At 44.0% G+C, this 21,848-nt stretch overlaps 1 protein-coding gene across 1 annotated transcript in view; it reads right to left on the bottom strand.

Moving 5' to 3' along the window:
• Positions 1–21,848, bottom strand: part of CDH13 (cadherin 13) — a 2,842,668-nt gene that overhangs the window by 486,373 nt on the left and 2,334,447 nt on the right. The window contains exon 10 of the mRNA XM_069638658.1: positions 20,139–20,392. Coding sequence (XP_069494759.1) covers positions 20,139–20,392 — 254 coding nt within the window. The remainder of the gene's footprint in view (positions 1–20,138; positions 20,393–21,848) is intronic.

The raw sequence follows: 21,848 nt of genomic DNA, 5'->3' as shown, positions 1-21,848 counted from the left end.
TAACCCCCCCCGCCCCCTCACCCCTTGGGTTTTAAAGTCACAGTCATTAGTTCATGACGCCTGCAGCATTATTCACCCTCACACTTCTAATCCCTCCCTCCCATACACATTTCTAAAGGGAGAAAAGTCCCTGCTAATGGCTCTGGTGGTGGTTAGCAGGTGCCCCTCTCCAACTCACCTCCACTTAGGAATATGTCCCCCCAGCCCCCCAACCCACAGCCGCGTCGTCTCGAGGACCTTATTAACATGTTTGTTGTTCATTTATGGGGAACAAACCCAGATTATGTTAGTTCTACGTGCACAAATACACAGCTGTGTTGCAGTTGCTTTGCCGACCGTGCAATACTTCAAACATATATTGTATCACATGCGCTGGTTTTGTGGTGGTATTTTTAATTCAAGGCGACACAAAAGCGCCTCCTCACAGAACACACAAACTCCCTGGTCATTAATGGCGAGCCCACGGAGGGATCAAATGTGCAGGCGTTCTAGGTCCGAACATGAGAAGTAGGCGCAGGTCACTCGGTTATAGCTCCCAGACGCCCGCCTCTGTGCGCCTTCTCGCAGATGAGTGGGGCTGTGCAGGTAGCAGAGCCCTGCAATTCCAGGGCCTCCTCATTCTGGCCAGGGGTGCAGCAGGAAGGATGGCCCCCTGTGCGGGTCCCCCAGCCACACAATCTCGGCTGACAGGGCTGGGGAAACGTTCTAAAAGCACCTTCCCCCAAAAGTAAGGCATTGCCCGAAACACCTGTAAAATGCGGCATACTCACTGGATCCGGGGACCCGCATCAGCGCTACAGGGCTTCAGCCAGCTGTGCTGGGGGTCGCCGTGACATCAGCGAGGGACCCTGCACTTCCCCCCCTTCACCCCCTTTCCCGTGGACCCGAGCACTCACTCCAGGCTGTGCTCTCTCACTTTTTCGCCTATCTCTCACCACCCCACCGACCCTTCACTCTGTGCCCACCCGCACCCCACTCTGCATCCCCTCTCGCCCCTTTCTGTGCCCACTCCCGCAATCCTCAATGCCTCTCCCCCTCACCCCTCGAGGGCTCCAGAATCCCTCCTTCCTCCTCCCTGTACCCGGAAGCTGGATCTCTCTCCTAGAGCAGGTCATTAGCTTAAACCAACAGCCCCAGCCAATGGGACAGGGGCTGGGGGAAGACTGCCAGCCATTGCAGGGCTGAGCCCCCCCCAACCCCCTCACCCTGGCTGGTGAGTCGAGTACCTGCATGGATGGATCATGTCATGAATTGATTATGTATCCTTCCCCCAAGAAAAGAGGCCCTATGTCTGCGAGGCCTACCGGGGAAAGTCCCGGTGTCCCGGTGGGCCAGTCCAGGCCTGGTGCAGTGCACTGAAAGTGCAAGTTTCAAACTCTTCCTACACTGTTATTTTAAAACGAAACCGTTCCGGAACGTTTTCTTTTTAAAATAAAAGTATAGGAACTGTAAAACATAATTTTAAAAAGTAGAGAAACACCGCTCCCAACCGCTCCCGCTCACTTCGACCACTGGATTCTTAAAATGGCCAACAGGGTTGGTATGGAAAAATGGATGGTGTAAGGAACAATCAGAAAAAGAATGAGACCAGAGCGAGGAATTAAAAACCTGTGAGGAAAAACCTTTGACAGTCTTTTCTCATTTTGTTAACAGCAAGGACTGCCCTGCCCTGAGGATTAGATGCAGGAAGAATGCATGGATAGGTCATAAGGCAAGCGTTGCAGAGTAGGGCCATTAAATATGATTTAGGAATAACAGAAGACGATAGTGTGGTCTTAAAAGTGGAGGTTAGGATTGATGATCATGAAGAAGATAGCTGTGGAAAATGTCAACATGCATGGAGCCATCATGGTGATTAATTCTGGGGTTGCATACAATGATTCTATGGATCATGTATTAGTGTGCATTCAAAGGCATTACACACTTATCTTGCATCATATGGGGGTAAGTGCAAAGATCTAGTGTTGTGGTTTTGAATCAAGTTTCCTTGTAAATGCTGCAAGAGTCCAGTGCAAGGTATATTTTTTAGAAAAAGGGTCTCGCCCGGTACACAGATGGTCATGCCAGAAATGTTTAGAAGTAAAACTGGAGCCAAAGATGGTCTATATATAGTAATGAGATGCGTACAGGCTTGAAGGTATGTATGCCAGCAATGTGAACACATATTAAGGATTATTGTAGATGCTTTAAACGCGTTCAGTCATAAGCCTAGACAGAGGAAAGAATCGCCCACGTTTCCATGAGACCAAAGAGAACTGAAGAGTCGGAAGTGGTGGAGAAGCAGGGTATTTTTAAGCACATTGAAGTGCCACCCTAGTAATAGTCCACAAGCCAACTATCACACTGAGACTATGCATAGATCTGAGGAACTTGGTGTGTACTGCCTGATAGGCATCCACTGTCGAAGAAAGAGAAGGTGCCCACAATGACTAGGGAACCAATATTAATCCGCTTTTGATTTAACCTCTTCCTGCCATGATATTCACCTACATCTGGAAAGCAGAGCTATCCCAGTTGGCTTACCCAGGAATGTTTACAGCAGTGTTCACATGTTTACATGTTTACACCCATGCTCTCCAGAGTTGCATCTGCAGCACCTATTTTTTAGAGATTGAGGCACCACCTGCTTAATGAGGGTGATAGAATTTAGATTTTTCGAGCTGTTATGGGAAGGGCATGAGGCAACATGTTTCGCATCTCAACAGAATACTGGCCATTCTCAGTCCGAGCGGCAAACAATTAGTGAAGAAAATTGCGGCTTGAAGAAAACCTGGATAAATGTTTCTAGGATATGGAATTTTTTAAAGCATTATGGGGGGTGTAGCATAAACAAATACGCGCAGACGTGAAGTCAATTTAGCGTTTTATTGGAGAAGTCTCCGGCAGGCTACCCGGCCAACCAGCTATCTCGGAGTCGTGTCGCCATTTCGTTCTCTTCAAGTCATAACACTCTCGAATGAAGAGAACGAAACGTTCACTACCCGGCCAACCAGCTATCTCGGAGCCGTGTCACCATTTCGTTCTCTTCAAGTCATAACACTCTCGAATGAAGAGAACGAAACGTTCATAACACGGCACGTCACCATACATTCTAAATTCACACATTGTAACAGGGGGTGGGAAAGACTTTGTCACTTCTATCAAAGACATTTTGAAACTAAAAAGGAGAAACTCATTTCATTCCTCAGTAGGGCAGAACAATATAACGCATGCATCAAGAACTGTTCAGACATTACGGCCAACAGGTGTCCAGTCAACTGGTCGACAACAAACTGGTCGACTGCAATTTGGTCGACACCATTTGGTCGAATGCCAAATGGTCGAATTTTTTTTTTTTTATATATATATATGTGTTTTGTGGGTTTTCGTGTGGGGAAAAAAAAAGAAAAAAGAAAAAAAAGGGGTTGGGGGGGGGACCCCCCAAAAAAAACCAAAAAATGGGTAAAAAAAAAAAAATTCGACCATTTGGCATTCGACCAAATGGTGTCGACCAATTGTCCTGTCGACCAAATGTTTTCGACCATTTGACTGGTAACCCGGCCAACATGTAGCAATTAGTCAAGAAAAGGGACATTTTGATGGAGAAATGCTCAATAGAATCCGGTAGCAGGAAGTGAGCCCTTGAATGATCACCCTGCTAATACACATATAAGTAGGCAAGCAATATCTGGTTGGGTAAGGTGCTGATGCAGCAGACTGGCAAGACTGAACCGATTTCAGATTTCATGGCAGAAACCCTAAAAGCATCGGGAATGGCATATCCTGTCATAGAGTAAGAGAACAGATTCGGACAGTAAAATGGGCAATTGAAAGGTTCTGCTACTTTGGATTGGGCATTCGCTTTGAGGTGGGAAATGGCCTTAAAGCATTGCTTGAAATCCTACAGTCATATCTTGCAGGAACAGCGATAAGGGACGTATCGCCTTTATAATGCCTGCGATGTTTGTGAATATTCCAAAAATCAAATGGGGAAGGGCAGGTTTGAATGCCCGGGGCTGATCCGTCAAAATGGCGGCACAGATTTAGTTGCAATGGATCATCTGTCAAATGGGGTAAGGTCAAATTCACCAAAGGAATGTGTAGTAGAGATGCAACACAATTCCTGCACAAAGCAATTCCAGAGAGGCTGCCACCCCACCACAGACGTTACTGATAACGCTGTGTGATTTCAATTTTTGGAAAGTGAGTGATATTGGGGGGCAGCGACTGGACTCACCTACGAGGGTAGCGCAGTCTATCACCCAGGCACATATTGCACAGCTAGGTGCTGCAAAGCAGTGTTGAAAGAATGCACACCCATGGCACCTGGAACTGGGCAGAACGGGAACTTAGTCGTGCAGCACTGCTTCTCCCTTCATCCCACCACGGAAGTTAGTCAATTTGCAATGTTGTGCAGCCATGAGCCTATTGTCGAATGTGTTCTCCTCTGTATACAGAGAGGCACAATAGTTCCTATACATTATCAGTGGCTGACAGCACATATCAGAAGAAAATAATCAAGAGTGACGTTCATCATATAATGTCGGCACACGAGTTGGGTGTGGAAGGCAGCGAATGGGTGAGAATGAAACGTCCTGAAGCGCTGAGCATATCATGAGGAATTTGGCCAAAGCCAATTAAGCCGGTTAGAAAGTTTCATGACGCCCAAAAAAGTGCCGATGGAAGAGTATCAAACGGAACGTGGGTATACCCATGCAAGATGAAACCAAACGCAAGAGGTCAATGGAATGGATCCCGTTGATTTCCTTGAATTAAAGTCATTAAGATGTACTCCGGGAGTTCATACAAAGGTCAAGATCTATAAAAATTACTAAGAGGCCCAAGCATTTGCATAATTATGTATATGGTTACCTCCCCTCTTCCTATGGATATGAACGATTAATAATAACGCGCTCAAGAGCAGACTCAGGGATCGAACCTGTGGTGCTCCTTGTTGTTTTGCTTCCAAGGCCAGCACGTTGCCCCTGAGCTATCCTCCCGATATTCGGAGCAGAATCATTCCTGAAATAAAGGTATTGGGGTTTTAATTCACATTCCATGTTAACTGTGGTTCTCACTTTTCACTCTTGCACCTCACAGAGATGAGCATTTTTTTGTTTCTCCTGATGGTGCCAGAGACCAACATGTGTTTTGCTGATGTATAAACGTGTTTCTCCATGATTAGCCAAGCATTATGTTATTCTCGGATGTTTAATGCAACGGTGGAAATGTATGACAGGTGAATATTTGCTCGTTCGGTCATGATTGGGCCAAGCTCGCTAATGTCAGGTTGGTTTCAGCTGATGCTACGGTGGCTGCCTGTGGGGTCCTTCCATTGTATAAAGCATTGCACGCGCATATAGAGTGCACTGAGCTTTGGAAACCAAGGAATCTGGATGTGCTGGATGGTGTCTCCCTTTCATTCAACTTGGTCTGTGTGGCGTTGACATTCCTCCCCCTGCTCTTTAAAATCTCTTGCAACGCGCAAAGTGCACACTCGCAAGTGCACAGAGAGTGCAGTCAGCAGTCACCGTGAGGAGTGAGGAGCTGAGAGAGAAACAGTGTTCTTCCCTAATATACAGGGTAAGATCGTTCCCAACTATTTGACTGATTTTGCCCCCTTGTTGCCAACTGCAACCGACTGAGAGCATTAATATGCCGAAACAAGGCCCTGTGTACAATTTGCCTAGCAAAGAACCGCCCACTAAAGGTGCCAAAATGAAGGAGGCGGGTAGGGCTCCAGTTGCTGCGGAACACACTGTCGAACTTAATGTAGGCCATGGAATTGGCAATGCAAATTCTTTATGGCCTAAGGAAACAAGCTTGCAAGATGCTTGAAACTGGCAGTAAAATTACGGACTACTTCCAAGTAACGAGCCACAGCTCCAATATTCAGGGAACCGTGTGTGGAGGGGATGTATGTCCTAGTGAAGATGATGTGCTCCACAAACAGTCCTGGAATATTTCACCTCCCATTGATAACAACTCACTCCTCAACTTACGTTTTCAAAGGGAGGCTTTCAAAGGGAGGCGCACAGTAACAGCCCTGAAGGTGCTGCAGCTATTGAAGTGAAAAGTGTCCTTTTCTCAAATATCCTTGGCAGCCCGCTTTCAGCTCCACCAGATCTGGAAAAACTAGTGGAAAGTGCAACTGATTATGGCAGTGATTCATCCTACGATGTTGAATAAGACAACAACAATTTAAACCACCTTATTGCTCTAATTAAGGCTGTACTGGGTTTGTGCAGACAATTGTTTAAGGAAATTAAGTCCAACCAAACTCTGTTGAAAGGCAATGACATCGCCTTAAATCAACCGAAGGAACGCTCATCGGCATCCAATGGTTCTAACCAAGAGATAGCAAATGATTTGATGGACAACGCTGTCCCGGAGGTGACGGACCCTGTGGTTCGCCTCACTATCGAGGACTAGGACCCTTGCCCTGGTCTCCTGCTGGTAGATAATGTGCAAGGGCGGCAAGGCGAAGATCTTTATCACCCTAATCAGCAGTCAGTTGTATTGTCTGAAGATGACTATTCTTCTCCTAAGAAACGCCACCAAAGGAAACATAAAGGCAAACAGACCAGAAAGGTGAAGTCACCTATGCAGAAGAAGCAATCACATTACATAACTCCCAAAAGGAACTCCAGTATGCACGCCAGTTTAACTACATTTAATATGTTTGTACTTCTACTGATAATAGGTACGATATTGTGGATGACATGACCACTTGGAGAGGAAAACACAGATTTAAAACAGAAAGGCAAAAAACAAATGCTTTAAGAGGTACCCTAGAAAAATGGCTAATATCTAATAGGGAGGACATTGAGAACACTTCCGAGAACCCTTTAGCGGAAGCCAACATAGATTGTCTTTTTCCTTTAGTAGCACCTTCACCTTTGGAAAAGTGAAATACAGTCACTAATCTTGAACCACAATCTAAAGATAAGACCATAGACAAAGTAACTTGCCAATTTGATGATTTGGCTGCTCTTGAAAATTTGCAGGTGCAGTCAACTTCAAGTTATTTGAAGATAACTAACCTTGAAATGAAGCCTACCTCTGCCAAAATTACCATAACTGAACCTTTTACTACCTTTCCTTAACCATGACATGTGTTTGTAACTAATTCATATAATTGCAAATCCTAAGTATGAAGGGTGTGGAATTAGTCATCAAGCCTGATCTAACTATGGACAAGAATTGGGCTGTTCTTCATTTTAAGAATGTATTATCTGTCTATTTCATTATGCCTTTTTCTACACACTTCTTGAGGATGGGCTATTTGGTGGAAGTCGGCAACACCCAATCATCTATTTCCGAGATGAGGCTCTTGCCAGACCTTCGAGTTACCTCAGATTATCGACAGAGGCGGGTGTGAGCGAATGGGAGAAGAGCCTACCTACCTACAAATAGTGGAAGGAAAGAAGATTGGGCATGGGTACCTGTTGCCTTATGTAAACCATGAACTGAACAGAAGTCTGCTAAAAAAAAGTTGAATGTAGGTGTTGGATTATTAGGGGCCATTCGCACATTGTGTATGATACAGCTGGTTTGGTTATTTGAAAGGCAAAGGATATATTCATCCTACAAGAGACGTGGCTTACTCAAAAAGTAGTTGTTGATGGCTACAATATTATAAATTGAAGGGGAAGTGGGGGGTGTTTATTGGGCCGAAGGTCAACATTTATCTTATTGATAAATAATTCTCCATTACTATCTCCATTACTCCTTTCCTGGGCAAACTCTTGGAGAAGCTGGCCATCTCCCTGGTTATCCATCACACGGAATTTGTTGGTTGTGTCCACATCCACCAGTCTGGCTTCAGAGCAGTCAGAGGCACGGAAACTGCACTCCTGAACACCTGTGAAGACTTGCTCTCTAATCTCGATTCCAACTCTCCTTCCATTCTTATCCTTCTTGACCTTTCCTCTGCCTTTGATACAGTCAATCATGCCACCCTTATAAATCGGCTCTGCGATACCCTTTGCATCACAGACTTGGCTCTGGTCTCGCTGTCCTCCTTCTCTGACTGATCTTCCCAGGTTCAACTTGGCCCTTTTCTCTCCTCCATCTCACTCTTCACCTGTGGTTTGACTCTGGGCTCTATTCTCTCACCATGGCTTTTCAATATCTACCTTGCCCCTCTAGCCCATTTGATCTCCGCCTTCTCTCCTAACTTCCAGTGTTATGCAGACGACATGCAGCTCACCTTCAATCTTCCCTCAACTGCCTTCTCCTCTTCCTCTCTCATTTCTGACTGTGTGCCTGCTATTCAAGCCTGGTGCACTGCTAATAATCTCTGCCTTAATGCCAATAAGACTGAGATCCTTGTCATTGGGTCCCCAGCTCTCCCCTTCCCTCCTACACTCTGGCTGCCCTCCATGGGCCCCCTCCCCTCACCCTCTCGTGAGGCAAAAATCCTTGGTGTCATCTTCGATTCCTCTCTCTCCTTGACTTCTCATTTCACTGACTTTGCCAGGAAAGCCCACTTTCAGCTACACCTCCTCAGAGTCATTCTCCCTTTCCTCACCTTTCCCCAGAAACTCAGTGTCTCCAGAGCTCTGGTCTTCCTCAGGCTGGATTACTGCAACAGCCTCTTCCTTAATCTGCCTAACTCCTCCTTTCACCCCTTCAACCAATCCAGAATAGGACTGCAAGACTTAGCTTTGACCTCAACCCCAGGGACCACATCCCTCCAGCCCTAAAGGCTCCCACTTGCTCCTGGTTGCTTCAAGGATCAATTTCAAGACCCTTTGCATCATCCACAAGGCTTTCTGGGACTGGGACCCCGCTATATCCAACTCTCTCTCCCAAAATACTTCCCTGCTGCAGCCATTCAGTCTTCTAGCTCCAACTCTCTGCAGATCAGACACTTTTCCAAGCAGGGAGTGGAGGGTAGGTCTCTCTCCTCCACATGTGCCTCCCTTGGGAATGGCCTCCCTTCCCCTCTCAGACATGAGCTGTATCTCCTTCAGTTCTGGGAGCTTCTCAAGGCACTCCTTTTCTCTTCCTCCTTCTCTCTACCCTCCCCTGCTAATGTCCTCCTCTGCCTCTTTTTGACTGACTGCCTGGCACCTTCAGTTTCTTACAAGGCACCAGATAATCCTTGACCTGTCTACCCCTGCACTTGGTCTACCCAGAACCCCCCTCCCCAACTTGCACTTGCCCAATCAGCCTCCCTCCACCTGCACCTGCCTGGCTGGGTCTGCACCCTATTGAGCCCTTTCATCCCTGTCCCTTGCACCTAGCTTGTGGACCTCTTTCCCCTACTCCCTCTGCATTCCCCTGGCACTTGTCCACCTGGCCTCCCCTTTGCACATGCATAACCCTTGGGCCCTCCACCCTGATACGCGATCCCCCCTTACGTCTCCCCCGCACTTGTTGTTACTCCACTTGCATGATCCAAATGTCACAAGCCCTAATATGACCATTTTTGATTTTCTTCATGCCTGTTCCCCCACCCTCTTTTGCCTTGATTCGCTTTGAAACACCTTTGCTGTATAGGTGCATTATAAATACCCAGTAAATAAAATTAATAAAATATATTGTCACAGTGCTGTTGCAGTGGTATTCATTGCATCTAAAAGGAGAGGTAATTATCAGCGGCAACTCTAACACGTATTGCAGCTTATATGGCTCCATGAAGGATCCTGACCATATTGGTATAATTTATGATGGCTTGCGGGAGAGAGGTATAAATAAGAGACAACAAATTACCTATGGTAAGGAGTGGTGGAATTCTAATGGTTTTTACTTTGTAAACGGTTATCAAGGACCCGACGGACTGAAGGAGTAAACGTGGTCTAACGATAAGGAAGTCTATAGAGTTATAATAAGGCTTAAGTCGGCAAGAGGCCCGGGGCCAAATGGGCTTGCTAATGTTGTATTTAAAAGAGAAGGTGGGTGAAGCGCGCACTCCCGGTCCTGGTCAATTAAACCTGTTGCACAAAATAAGTAGCTGGGTCACATCCCAAAATGGACAAATATTCACAGGGTTAGATCCCTTCTGCTGCAAATCAGGTACTCAGTATTAACAGGGTTAGATCCCTCGGCTGCAGTTCTGTGGTCTGTAGTTGTTCTCCTCCTAGCGCTTTCTTATCTCAAATAATCATCAGGGAGGCTGTTACGCAGGTGTGTCTAATTAGACTCACAGGATTCTGGTAGTTGTAGTGAAAAAGTTTTTTTCTGTTCAGGTGACCAGCAACCGACACCCCTCCAAAGCACAAGTCCTTCCCAAATTTGGGGGAAGGGAGAGAACCATCTTTATGATTCTCCAAAGTGGGGCACAGTCACCCCGTGGCGCTGCCTCTGGAGCCTGGGATTCCCATAGCATTCAGTACAAAAAAGAAGGTGGGTGAGGCGCGCACTCCCGGTCCTGGTCAATTAAACCTGTTGCACAAAATAAGTAGCTGGGTCACATCCCAAAATGGACAAATATTCACAGGGTTAGATCCCTTCTGCTGCAAATCAGGTACTCAGTATTAACAGGGTTAGATCCCTCGGCTGCAGTTCTGTGGTCTGTAGTTGTTCTCCTCCTAGCACTTTGTTATTTCAAATAATCATCAGGGAGGCTGTTAAGCAGGTGTGTCTAACTAGACTCAAAGGATTCTGGTAGCTGTAGTGAAAACGTTTTTTTCTGTTCAGGTGACCAGCAACCGACACCCCTCCAAAGCACAAGTCCTTCCCAAATTTGGGGGAGGGGAGAGAACCATCTTTATGATTCTCCAAAGTGGCGCACAGTCACCCCGTGGCGCTGCCTCTGGAGCCCGGGACTCCCACAGCATTCAGTACAAAAAAGAAGGTGGGTGAGGCGCGCACTCCCGGTCCTGGTCAATTAAACCTGTTGCAAAAAATAAGTAGATGGGTCACATCCCAAAATGGACAAATATTCACAGGGTTAGATCCCTTCTGCTGCAAATCAGGTACTCAGTATTAACAGGGTTAGATCCCTCGGCTGCAGTTCTGTGGTCTGGAGTTGGTCTCCTCCTAGCGCTTTCTTATCTCAAATAATCATCAGGGAGGCTGTTAAGCAGGTGTGTCTAATTAGACTCAAAGGATTCTGGTAGCTGTAGTGAAAAGGTTTTTTTTCTGTTCAGGTGACCAGCAACCGACACCCCTCCAAAGCACAAGTCCTTCCCAAATTTGGGGGAGGGGAGAGAACGATCTTTATGATTCTCCAAAGTGGGGCACAGTCACCCCGTGGTGCTGGCTCTGGAGCCCGGGACTCCCATAGCATTCAGTACAAAAAAGAAGTTGGGTGAGGCGCGCACTCCCGGTCCTGGTCAATTAAACCTGTTGCAAAAAATAAGTAGCTGGGTCACATCCCAAAATGGACAAATATTCACAGGGTTAGATCCCTTCTGCTGCAAATCAGGTACTCAGTATTAACAGGGTTAGATCCCTCAGCTGCAGTTCTGTGGTATGCAGTTGTTCTCCTCCTAGCGCTTTCTTATCTCAAATAATCATCAGGGAGGCTGTTAAGCAGGTGTGTCTAATTAGACTCAAAGGATTCTGGTAGCTGTAGTGAAACAGTTTTTTTTGTATGTCAGGGGCTCATATGCCAATGCATTCTGGAGTATAACACCCCTTCATCAGGGCTGAGCCCTACATATAGTTACAATTCATTATACGATTTACATCTACAAAAAACATATCCAAAAGACAGCTGTATACATGAAAGATAGAGATTTTATTTTCTTTTGATTTCATATCTATATCTTTCATGTATATAACTGTCTTTTGGATATCTTTTTTGTACATGTGAATCGCACAGTATGAGAGCGACTGACAAGTTGGATGGTCTCCATATCATTTACTTTGTGTTATAATATGGGGATTACTCATAATTCCTGGGTGGTACAATACCTTGTGCATAAGGCTGTGGAGGGTAGAGAATATTCTCTGTTTTTGGTGTTCTTTGATTTTTCGAATGCATTTGATTGTATTGTTCAACCCATAATATGGAAAAAGCTTTCTGATGGGGGCATGGATCCATTTCTCATTAACATTTTTTACACATTCACACTCAAACACTACTGTTGCAATACTAATGAATCAGGAGGGGTTGGTTTCTTCAAGCAGAAAGACATCATAAGGCCTGGACCAAGGATGTGTTTTGGCCCGACCTTAGACAATGTGTTTGTAGTTGACATGATACAATGCTTAAAAATGTGTCGCAATTTCCCCCATAAGATTGATAGAGTGTCTGTACCTTGTTTATGCAATGCCGATGATACCATGCTACTTGACCAAACATCAATAGGGCTTCAAAGATCACTAACAGCTCTGGTCAAATACTCTAGAGAACACAATTTAAAAATAAATATGATTAAAACTGAAATTATGAGAGCTTACATTTAAGGGAAAATATAACAAATGTATATGGTCATTAGAAGATATTGCTATTGATGTAGTACAAGAATATGCATATCTAGGAGTATTATTGGCTACCAAAGCAGTATCAGTGAGTTTAGGTAAATATATACCTCCCAAGGCTTGTTGTTACCTAACCATGATTAGAATTTGTATTAGAACCAAAGGTGGCTGCTCGCTGGAAGGTTTGGTACAGATCTACAAGTCAGATCTACCTGTTCCGGGAGTAGCACATGGTCAGGAGACTTTCAATCATTACCAGCTTAAATGGCTAATGATATTATAAGGGAAACTGCGAAGAAAGGCGTTAGGGCTACCACAATGCATATCAATAGAGATCATTAGAATGGAATTGGGTTTGATCTTTTTAGATACCACAGTTAGGATTGTTTACAGAATTGTGTTTTAGTTATCCCAATAACAACAAGTTTATGTCTGAATTTGTACACTCATGTCTTGAATTTCACAACCTAATTGGTTGGTGGTATGATTGTAAGCTGAATTATATAGAGTCAAAGGAATAACTGGTGAGGAAGGTTCACATTTTGGATTTGAGTGACACTATGGATTCTTCATCAACGTAAAAGGTCTATGGAGACCATTTGAAGCAAGTTTTTCCATTCCTGGTCCCTTTTGGCTATTTTATACACACTGTTGAAGTCTATTTGAGAACTCCTATTATGAAATGAAGGTTTCATACTGTACGTGTTTCAACAGTTGTGGGGCAGCGTATTAATATGTCTGAACGTTCATTCCAATGTAGATTATGCGGAAAGGCTCCTTCAACTATTCAACACTTACTGGTACAGTGCAGTACACGTGAAGCAGTGTGTGCTCTTAATGATCCTACTTTTGCTTTTGATTTTTAGAGTTTTAGAGATTATCTGTATTGGGCCTAATTATGTGTGGCTGAATCCAGAGTGATTTCAAACGGGGCTCATATATAGGTACCAAGTTAAATGAATATGATTAGTATTATGAAAACATATGTTTTAATCATTTGTATTCCTACTCAATGTTTCCATTTTAATGCAGGCACACTTTTGCTGTATGCCTTTGAAATGTACTTTGAATTGGGACATTTTTGTGCGAATCTTTTTTACATTTTTCTTGATTATGTGTCTTTATGTTATATTTGGTTTATGAAGATATTATGTGTAAAGGTGTATCTTAACGAAATACACTTGAATAAAAAATGAATACATAAATAAATAAATACAGATTGTTATTGTGTTTTTATAAAAGGGATACAGTACTCCCTGTCCTGAGGGTAGCACGGACTGAACAACTAAAATAGCACATGCAATACAAGCACAACACCTCAGAAAAGGCAGACAAATACCACTTAGGTAAATCAGTTGGTTAGATTGTGTTAAAATGACCTCACTGCAAGTGGGCTACGAGCCACTGGAGATGCAAGGTTTTGAAGAAAAGTAGGTGCTGTGGCTCAGGACCACAGCCACATAGGTTATGCAGTACATCTTGATAAGTGAACACACGTGAATGGGATGCCAGTGAAGATAACACGAACATTGGGACTATAGGATCACGTTTTGATGTGGCAGCTTTGAGTATTCAAAACCTATGCTACTGTATGTGTTACGATCCCAGTGCTCCCAATGTATCTTTTGTATCCATGCTTGAGAAATAGTGTATTCTGCGAGGCTGTTACTCTGAGTTGTTTTATAATGTGAGGAATGTGCACGTTTGCAGACAGCTACGCATCTCTGTCCTTCTTCTATGCTACAACCTGTGCATCTTCCTCTGGGGGTGCTGTTTTTAAAATAAGCACTGCAACTCTGCAAGTACACAGGTACCCTCTTTGTGGACTGCCAATGTTGCCCTTAAAAGGTCCAGTAAGGATGAAGGGGGTCATGCGACGCCAAGGGAGCACCCAAAGCTAGGGCAGCACATCAAGCTTTGGGTTCTGAGCCCAACAAGTGTTGTGATGGCAACAAAGGGATTCTGAAATCCATTATTTCCATTGCTCGGGTGGGGCCGGAAATGTGGCCCCCAAGAGGTCGCAAGAGAAAAGTTGCAGCTGTATTGTTAAAAAAAAATACTCTCACAGAGACAATTTGGTAGCAAATATTCAAAACATGTTCCTGCATATTCTAATATCGATTCTGAGAGATAAGGGAGTCTATCAAAATGAAGGCAATACCTTTGAAACTAAAGCAAAGCTTAACAGTTCATCTCATACATCCAATGAAACTCTCTGTATCACATGAACGGCTCGAACACGGGCATGGACCAGAAACCCTCAGCCCCATCTTCCAGGTACTGTTGGAAATACCAAACCTTCTCCCATATATGCCTGAGTAAGCATGAGGAAGATAGAGCCATCAAGCCTAGGCCCGCGTGTTAGGATCAGGGTACACTCGGTTGAGGTAAAGTCCATGACCTGTTCTAATAAGGCATTGACGCAAAAGGTGTAATCTGGTTGACATCAAGGTATAAGTCCTTTGGGTACTGCGTGGCATGTACACCTATATGGAAAGTGCCTACATTAATGCACAATCTTAAGTTTGGATTCAACCTTACACTCACATACTCTTTTAGCATACTATTGGCAGCAGCCATATACGGTCAAGCATGATATAATAGGTTAGTTATAACGTGCTTAATACCCAGAGGTTTCTAAGCTTGGACCCAAGGATCGAACATGTGTTGCTCCGCGTCATCTTGCTTCCAAGGCGAACACGTTGCCCCTGAGCTATCCTCACGAGACAATGTGACTGCTCCATAGGTATCAGGGACATACCATTCTGAAAGTAATTTAAATATACTGGGTCCGATTCATGGAATATTTGCCCGGTTCAAAGTGACTGTGCACTGCTAGTCAGCGCCCGGATTTTGCAGGCGGCAAAAATACACTTTGCAAGGTTCCATGTATCAGGATTTTTGCTGGTAGTGCAAAGACACTTTTGAGAAGTGCAAATTCACTTTGAACCGGGCAAATATTCCATGAATCCGGTCATTCAGTGCAACATTTTCAACAATAATATTATTTTACCATGAACATCAATTCTTCCAAAAAATAATTACTTCAAATGATCACAAAGGAAAACTGCCAATTTGTTCTATATTCAGGAAGCAAAGGCAATGTTTGCCGATTCGCAAAACGCCTCTTCTGTTCAATGAGCAAAGTGCAAATGGAACAATATGCTCAAGCAAGTGCATGTGACTCAATATAAATGCGCACATCTCAGAGCGCCATGCTATAATTGAGACGCAAGTAGAAAAGTAGCACTGTCACATGGTGTTGCGGCGCGTGCAAAAAACAGCCTTCCTTTCTAGTGAGGAAACAGTTCTGTCCATTGAAAAAATATTTGAAAAACAAAAACGTACTCCTATTCTCTTGAGTCCAGTTGGGAGCAAGCAATAGCAAGAAGATTAGAGCAGCAATTACCAGCAAATCTGTGTCCTTTATTTGTGAACCATCAAACTTCCTACAGGCTTCACCAAGCACCCCCTTTCGGATTGACAGCGCTCGGTCCCTCAATGTATCATTCCCATGTTGTCTATGAACCCCAACCCCAATTTCACCCACTTGTTTCCACCCAGCCACAGAGCAAGGTGTGTAGAAAGTGCAATTTGCCCCTATTTTGTGTGCACATCAATCAATATGTATTTTTTTTTTTTATGTGACTCAGACACACTGGGAATGCAATGTTTAAGGACTTTTAGGAGTTAGAACAAACCATACGTATGCAGATGTTTTGGCCTGGAACTGTGGCGCACACATTTAACTCAAATACAGGTAATGGAGCTTTCTATGGTACATCTGTGGAACCCTAAAAAAATACAATTTTTTAGATGAATAAAAAAAAATAGACTTTATTAAAATTATTCGATTTGAAAAGAAATCCAAAAAGATATTTGTCCTGTAAATAAGGGCCTAGTCATACAGACACAACTCTCATCTTAGACCTTGCTACGCAGCCAACTCGCCTGCGGCCATTAGACATTACTATTTAACATAGTATAACCTGATATATTGGTTTTCCCCTCTATGTATGCTAGCCATACTGGTTGCCACTTGGTTTGAGTGATAAACATGGACTCTACAAATCAACTTAGCCTAGAAAATAGTATCTGTCTAAGTTAATGCTCAAAGCTGATGCAAATAAATGCACTGTTTGAGTATTTGAATACAATGTTGACATCCGCAAATCTGATCTTTATTTTTGCTAGAAAGCCTGGGTGAAAATGACCTAAAGTGATCACCAAGGTTGAGGAGTCATTTTTGGAGGTGTGAACCTTCCCAAAGCACCCTTTACCCCCTCTCCACTGCCCACCCCCGTACACCCAACGGCCTCTCTTTCCCTAGTACCCTGAGAATAATTGAAACCTTGTTTCGTTTTTCCAAAGTAGGAGTGATGGAAATATAAAAAAAAAAAAAATGACAATCCCCACTGCCCTTTGAGAGACTACCAGGACCAGCTTGGACAATGGTGCATCTTAAAAATCCCTGTGGACGAGGGCAGCACCTTATCCCCCCTATGTACATTTTTGCCTGTGGTTCACCTTGAACCTTTATAAGACACCTCGAACGACCCAAAAATCAGGTAATTCAGATGATCCCCAAACTAGTTTACCAAGCACTGGTTGCTAGTTGCTAACAGCATCTGACTTTGTCTCCATATAACACTAATCATGATCACATTTCTGCTCTCCTCGATCACGTATCCCAATATATGAATGTAGGTGATTTTACAGTGCATTTGCACATCCAGACATGTTATTTGCACATGTGCAAAATACCGTTTGGACATGAACATCCCCTTTAGTGCCAGTGCAAATACACCTGCTCTGTTTTTGCACTGGCACTAGTGTGTGTCTGTGCCTTTTTTACACAGAGAGCCTGTTTCGCAAAGTGCAATCCGGTCTAATGTGCGCAGTTGGTTAAGTGCATTTAAAACTGTCCACGTCTCTCAATTCTCTATCTTTAACATGTTGACTTTTATTTGGAGAGATCAATTGTATCGTTGATTATTCGGATTCACCGTGACTGTCAATCATTTTTATGACATGCTTCCTATTTGTTTGCATTCTTGATACTATGTTGACATGTTGACATGGACTTTTTGCCCCTGTCACAGTTCCTGTGTTTCAGTTTCTCTGTCTCCGTAGATTGCATATTTAATTCCTCCTCTATTTCCAGTGAATTCGTTTGAGACCTCATAGGTGTATGCGCGTGTCTAGTGTTCCATTACAGAGATAAATGCGGGACAATATCGGTTTTGTTTTGATTTCATTTTCTGGTTAATGTCTATTCGTGCATTATGCAAGTGATGTGTACATTTAAAAATGTGCATGTTATTCTAAACGTAAATATTAGAAGAAAAGAAAACCATTAACAACAATTTCTCTGGCTACAGACGTATGTAAAATGTACTGAAAACAACCAGAAGTGGCCTCGATAACCAAAAAAAATGGATGCTCTTGTCTATAAACTGTGTTTCGTGGGATGGTTGACAGGTCTAAGCACCCTCTTTCTATCGAACTACTAACTACATTTTAGAAGGTATTTCTTATGTTGCACAGATGTATTACGCCCATGTTTTAGAAGATCGGTGGTGCATCTTGCCACATGTTAACACATCTGTGTATCTCCTAAGCTTTCCATGGATCATTATTTATGAATTCGAATAAAGAAGATGTGTTTTCCTACTTTCTACTGTTCCTAACAGCGGTGAAATGATATCATGCTTCCAACTAGAACCTGTCCTTTCAGTGAGGTTAACACTAATGCCTCTGGGCCCACTTCTCAGAAAGGCAACAGACCTCTGAACCTATTATACAGGAAATCTTCTCCGGCATGATGGTCTCTGATCAGCGCCGAGCCTGGGAATAGTAATCCTGCATATGGGCAAATTAGCTTTCTAATTGATTCTCCTTTCTTTAAATATGAGTCTAAGGGGGCGCTTAAGAACTAGGTCATGTCCCTCAAGATCAGGCTTGTAACCTACATAGAACATGCATGTTTCTTTCCCCGCTGTAGTGGAACGCTTACAGAGGACGGGGGAAAGATTTCATTTAGATTGGAGCTATGTGTCAGCTTGAAGTCATTTGAACTTGTTAGTCTTGGACAGCAAAGGAAGAGTTGTGCAAAAGTGTCTAACACGATAGAAGACACAAGGTGGCTGAGTTAGACCTGGAAACAAAACTTCAATTCTTGACGATGGCTACCAAAAACGAGGAGGAACACAAGAAAGCATGGACGATGTTGGCCGGAACTAGACCTGTCGCCATTTTTCTATTTCTCATACATTCTTGTTTTAATAACAGCCTTATTTTAAATATGGGGTAAATACGCCTGCAAACCTATAATGTTCTTTGGTTTCTATCTCGGGTGTTCCGAGGCACATAAATGCTGTCGTTCTTGGGTTCGTGTGCATTTTTACACCCTTTTCAGAAAAAGGGTAATTGGTGGATGGCTTTGCCATGTATGTCTATGGATTCTGCCTGGTTATTACAGGTGTAAAGAAAGAGGCATCATTATTGGAGATTGAAGCCTATCAGCCCACATCAAGGTAAGAGGCGGGTTTGTGATGGAGGTGTATTTTCTGCACAGAGCTGGGATGAGGACGAGTGGACGATCCAGTCTCAAGCTCTATGCGAAAAGCATTCCATTGTTAAGGCTCTGAATGTAATTTAAAAGTGAAGTGCTAAACTCTGGCTGCAATCAATGTGTCCGGCCATTTTGCAGCCATGAATATGGGTAACATGTTTGTGGCTCTTGAGAACTGGGACTCAACAACCCAGCTGTAAATGGACTTTATTGAACATTAGTGTTCGGGCGGGCTAGCCACCTATAAAGTTATTTGGTTTGTGGGCTGAATCTACCGATACAAGCCAGCATTCCAATCAACCTTATGGCTGCTCCCTCGCTCCGCCATCTTATCCCCACTTTCCCCTTCCCCCTTCCCTCTGTCACTGCTAACACTCCTGTCAACCCCCATACACCATTCACCTTATTGTTTTTGGGAGCAGCTCAACTGCTGCTAGAGCCTCCTGGGCCACCATGGAAATGGAAGAGGGGCTCTTCCTGGAGCCCCGTTTACAGGCTCCATTGCAGCTGCTAGACGTGCTGTCCATTCATACAAATGACATTTCTGCAGGCACCCCGGGTTTGCTAATTGTGGGTTCTAATAGCAATAAAACCCGATCCGGCGACCGGGTGGTAACAGCACCGGGGCCAATCGTTAAGTTACTTCGGCCCACCGCCATTACCAGCCAATCTTACCTGCCGGATCGGGTAACATTGCTTAAATATCTGCTTTCTTACATTTCCAAACAATGACAAGAATGCGGCGGCGGTGGGCAGGAAGAAGGGACGGTTCTTTGTTACAGATATTGGCTCTGGAAATGGAGGCATGGTTGCAAGCAGTGCTCCCCCATATTACTTAGTTGTGGGACATTTGGGAATTTTGGTGTTCATAGCCTTTCCTCAGTTGCTATATCTGCAAAAAGGATAGTGCTTGAACATTGGCATGTGTGCAAAATAGCTTCCTCTTTAAATACATGATTCGATTACAGCCATTACTTAATCCCCAATTTTGGTTATTTGTTGGTCTACGTCTTTGCTATGGTTCAGTAGACTCAGGATTATCCCTGTCTGCATCAGCGTGGAAATGTTTGATGATGAGACGTATCCCCGGCACTAGACTCCACCTGAAGTCTGAGCATATTGCATATCATTCCCTGTGAAGTCCAAGCAGAAAAATTGATTGTGCTTTAGCAAAGAGCTTAGCTGAAATGACGAGTATTTCTCTTACCTAATGCTCTGATGCTGCAGGATATCCGGATCAGTGGCTCTTACTGTGAAGACTTCACTTCCAATAGGGATGTTTTCTTGCTTTGTCACGGTCATGGGGTCTGGCTGGAAGACGGGGCCTTCATTCACGTCGTGAACCGTGATCTGAACCGTGGTCGTGGAGCTGGGCCCGTAGGAGATATCGGGAATCAATGGGTCTTCATTCTCCACTTTGATAAGCAGCGTGTGGAAAGCGGCAATTTCGTAGTCCAAAGGCTGCAAAACATTTTTGCTTATTTATTAATCTGAGTACATATGAAAACATTCTTCCCCCAAAGGGCTTTAATAATTAAGCATTTCAAAGCTAGTTTAGGTTATAAATGCTTACACGAAGAAGCTCTTGTTTTCGCATACCATGCTTGAAAGATCTCCCTGTGACATATGCCATTAAAAAGACTATCTCCTGAAACGTTCTTTCTACAACATTTGCTATCTAACCATCATGAATATGTATGTATAATACTGTATCAAAGTTATATAACAGGTCCCCGGTGGATGATAGATAATACCCAATGGACCTCTGACATTTTTCTAACCATGTATTTGATTGGCATGGCTAAAAAATGGATACAAAATGTCACATTCCAAATAGCACCTTGATGACATAAGTAGTCTGGTAAGAACTAAAGAAAAAAACACATATAAATAAAGCAAATGTTTTTCTCATGAACATTAAGTAGGTTACAGCCTCATTGAGATAACAAACATTTAAGAAATCACCATGGTGCGGCAGCAAACATTCAAAATAGAATATACTGCGCTTTATAGTCATTTCATTTATTGTTTTTTTTAATTTATTTGTTATTTATAATGTGCCTATAGACATTGTGCTTCGAGGCGCAACATGCTGTATGTTGGTGTGAAGACCAACATTTCAGCCTGTTCTCACCAACATATCTCTTTCGTCTACATCCCTGTGTGCAATAGATATTCGCCAGTGATACCGGTCCAGTTTCATCACATGACATGTGGAGGGAACACAGATGCAGAGCCACTACACTTCGACATGCCAGAGCCTCATTCACTTGCCACAAGCTGAGCCGGGAATGTCAAATGTGGGTCTTGGCTAGTTTTCCTTCATGTGTCACTTGTGCAGTGAACTAAGCCAGTTGGTGTTCTCTATACAGGCTTGGTCATTTGTTGCATTTCCATCATCGGGAGCAAGAGCGCTGTACTTTTGCCTCAAGCATGTAACACAAATTCTTCCTTCTCCAAAGCTGCAGACGAAATATGCTGTGGCAGGCAGTGCGGCACCCGCAAGCACAACTCGTGAATGCACCGGCACCATTATGAACTATGCCGGTGCATCCGAGCTCCCCATTCCCATTCAGCCCTATTGGGCCGAATGGGGATGGGGAGCCCCTTATTGACGGCACCCGCAAATGGGCAATTACCAGGTCCGCCGAAATTGGCATGGCCTGGTATTAGCGCCATGGCTGCCTCCAAACTTGGCTCCAATACCGGGTTCCTTCAATGAGGAATAACCGGGTCCTTACAACATTGGAGGACCCAGTAATTCCTCCTTGAAGGAACCATTCCCCATTCCCATTTGAGCCCCCATAGGGCTCAATGGGAATGGGGAGGGAGCTAATAACGGGCACGTTAATAACGGCCCGTTATTAGCTCCCTGTTCCCCTCGCGGGACCCGGAAAGGACGTCTGGTTTTACCAGA

The sequence above is a fragment of the Ambystoma mexicanum genome, chromosome 1q, assembly GCF_040938575.1.
Source record: "Ambystoma mexicanum isolate Mex_15411 chromosome 1q, UKY_AmexF1_1, whole genome shotgun sequence".
Taxonomy (NCBI): Eukaryota; Metazoa; Chordata; class Amphibia; order Caudata; family Ambystomatidae; genus Ambystoma; species Ambystoma mexicanum.
This window is presented reverse-complemented; position numbering and strand designations above follow the sequence as displayed.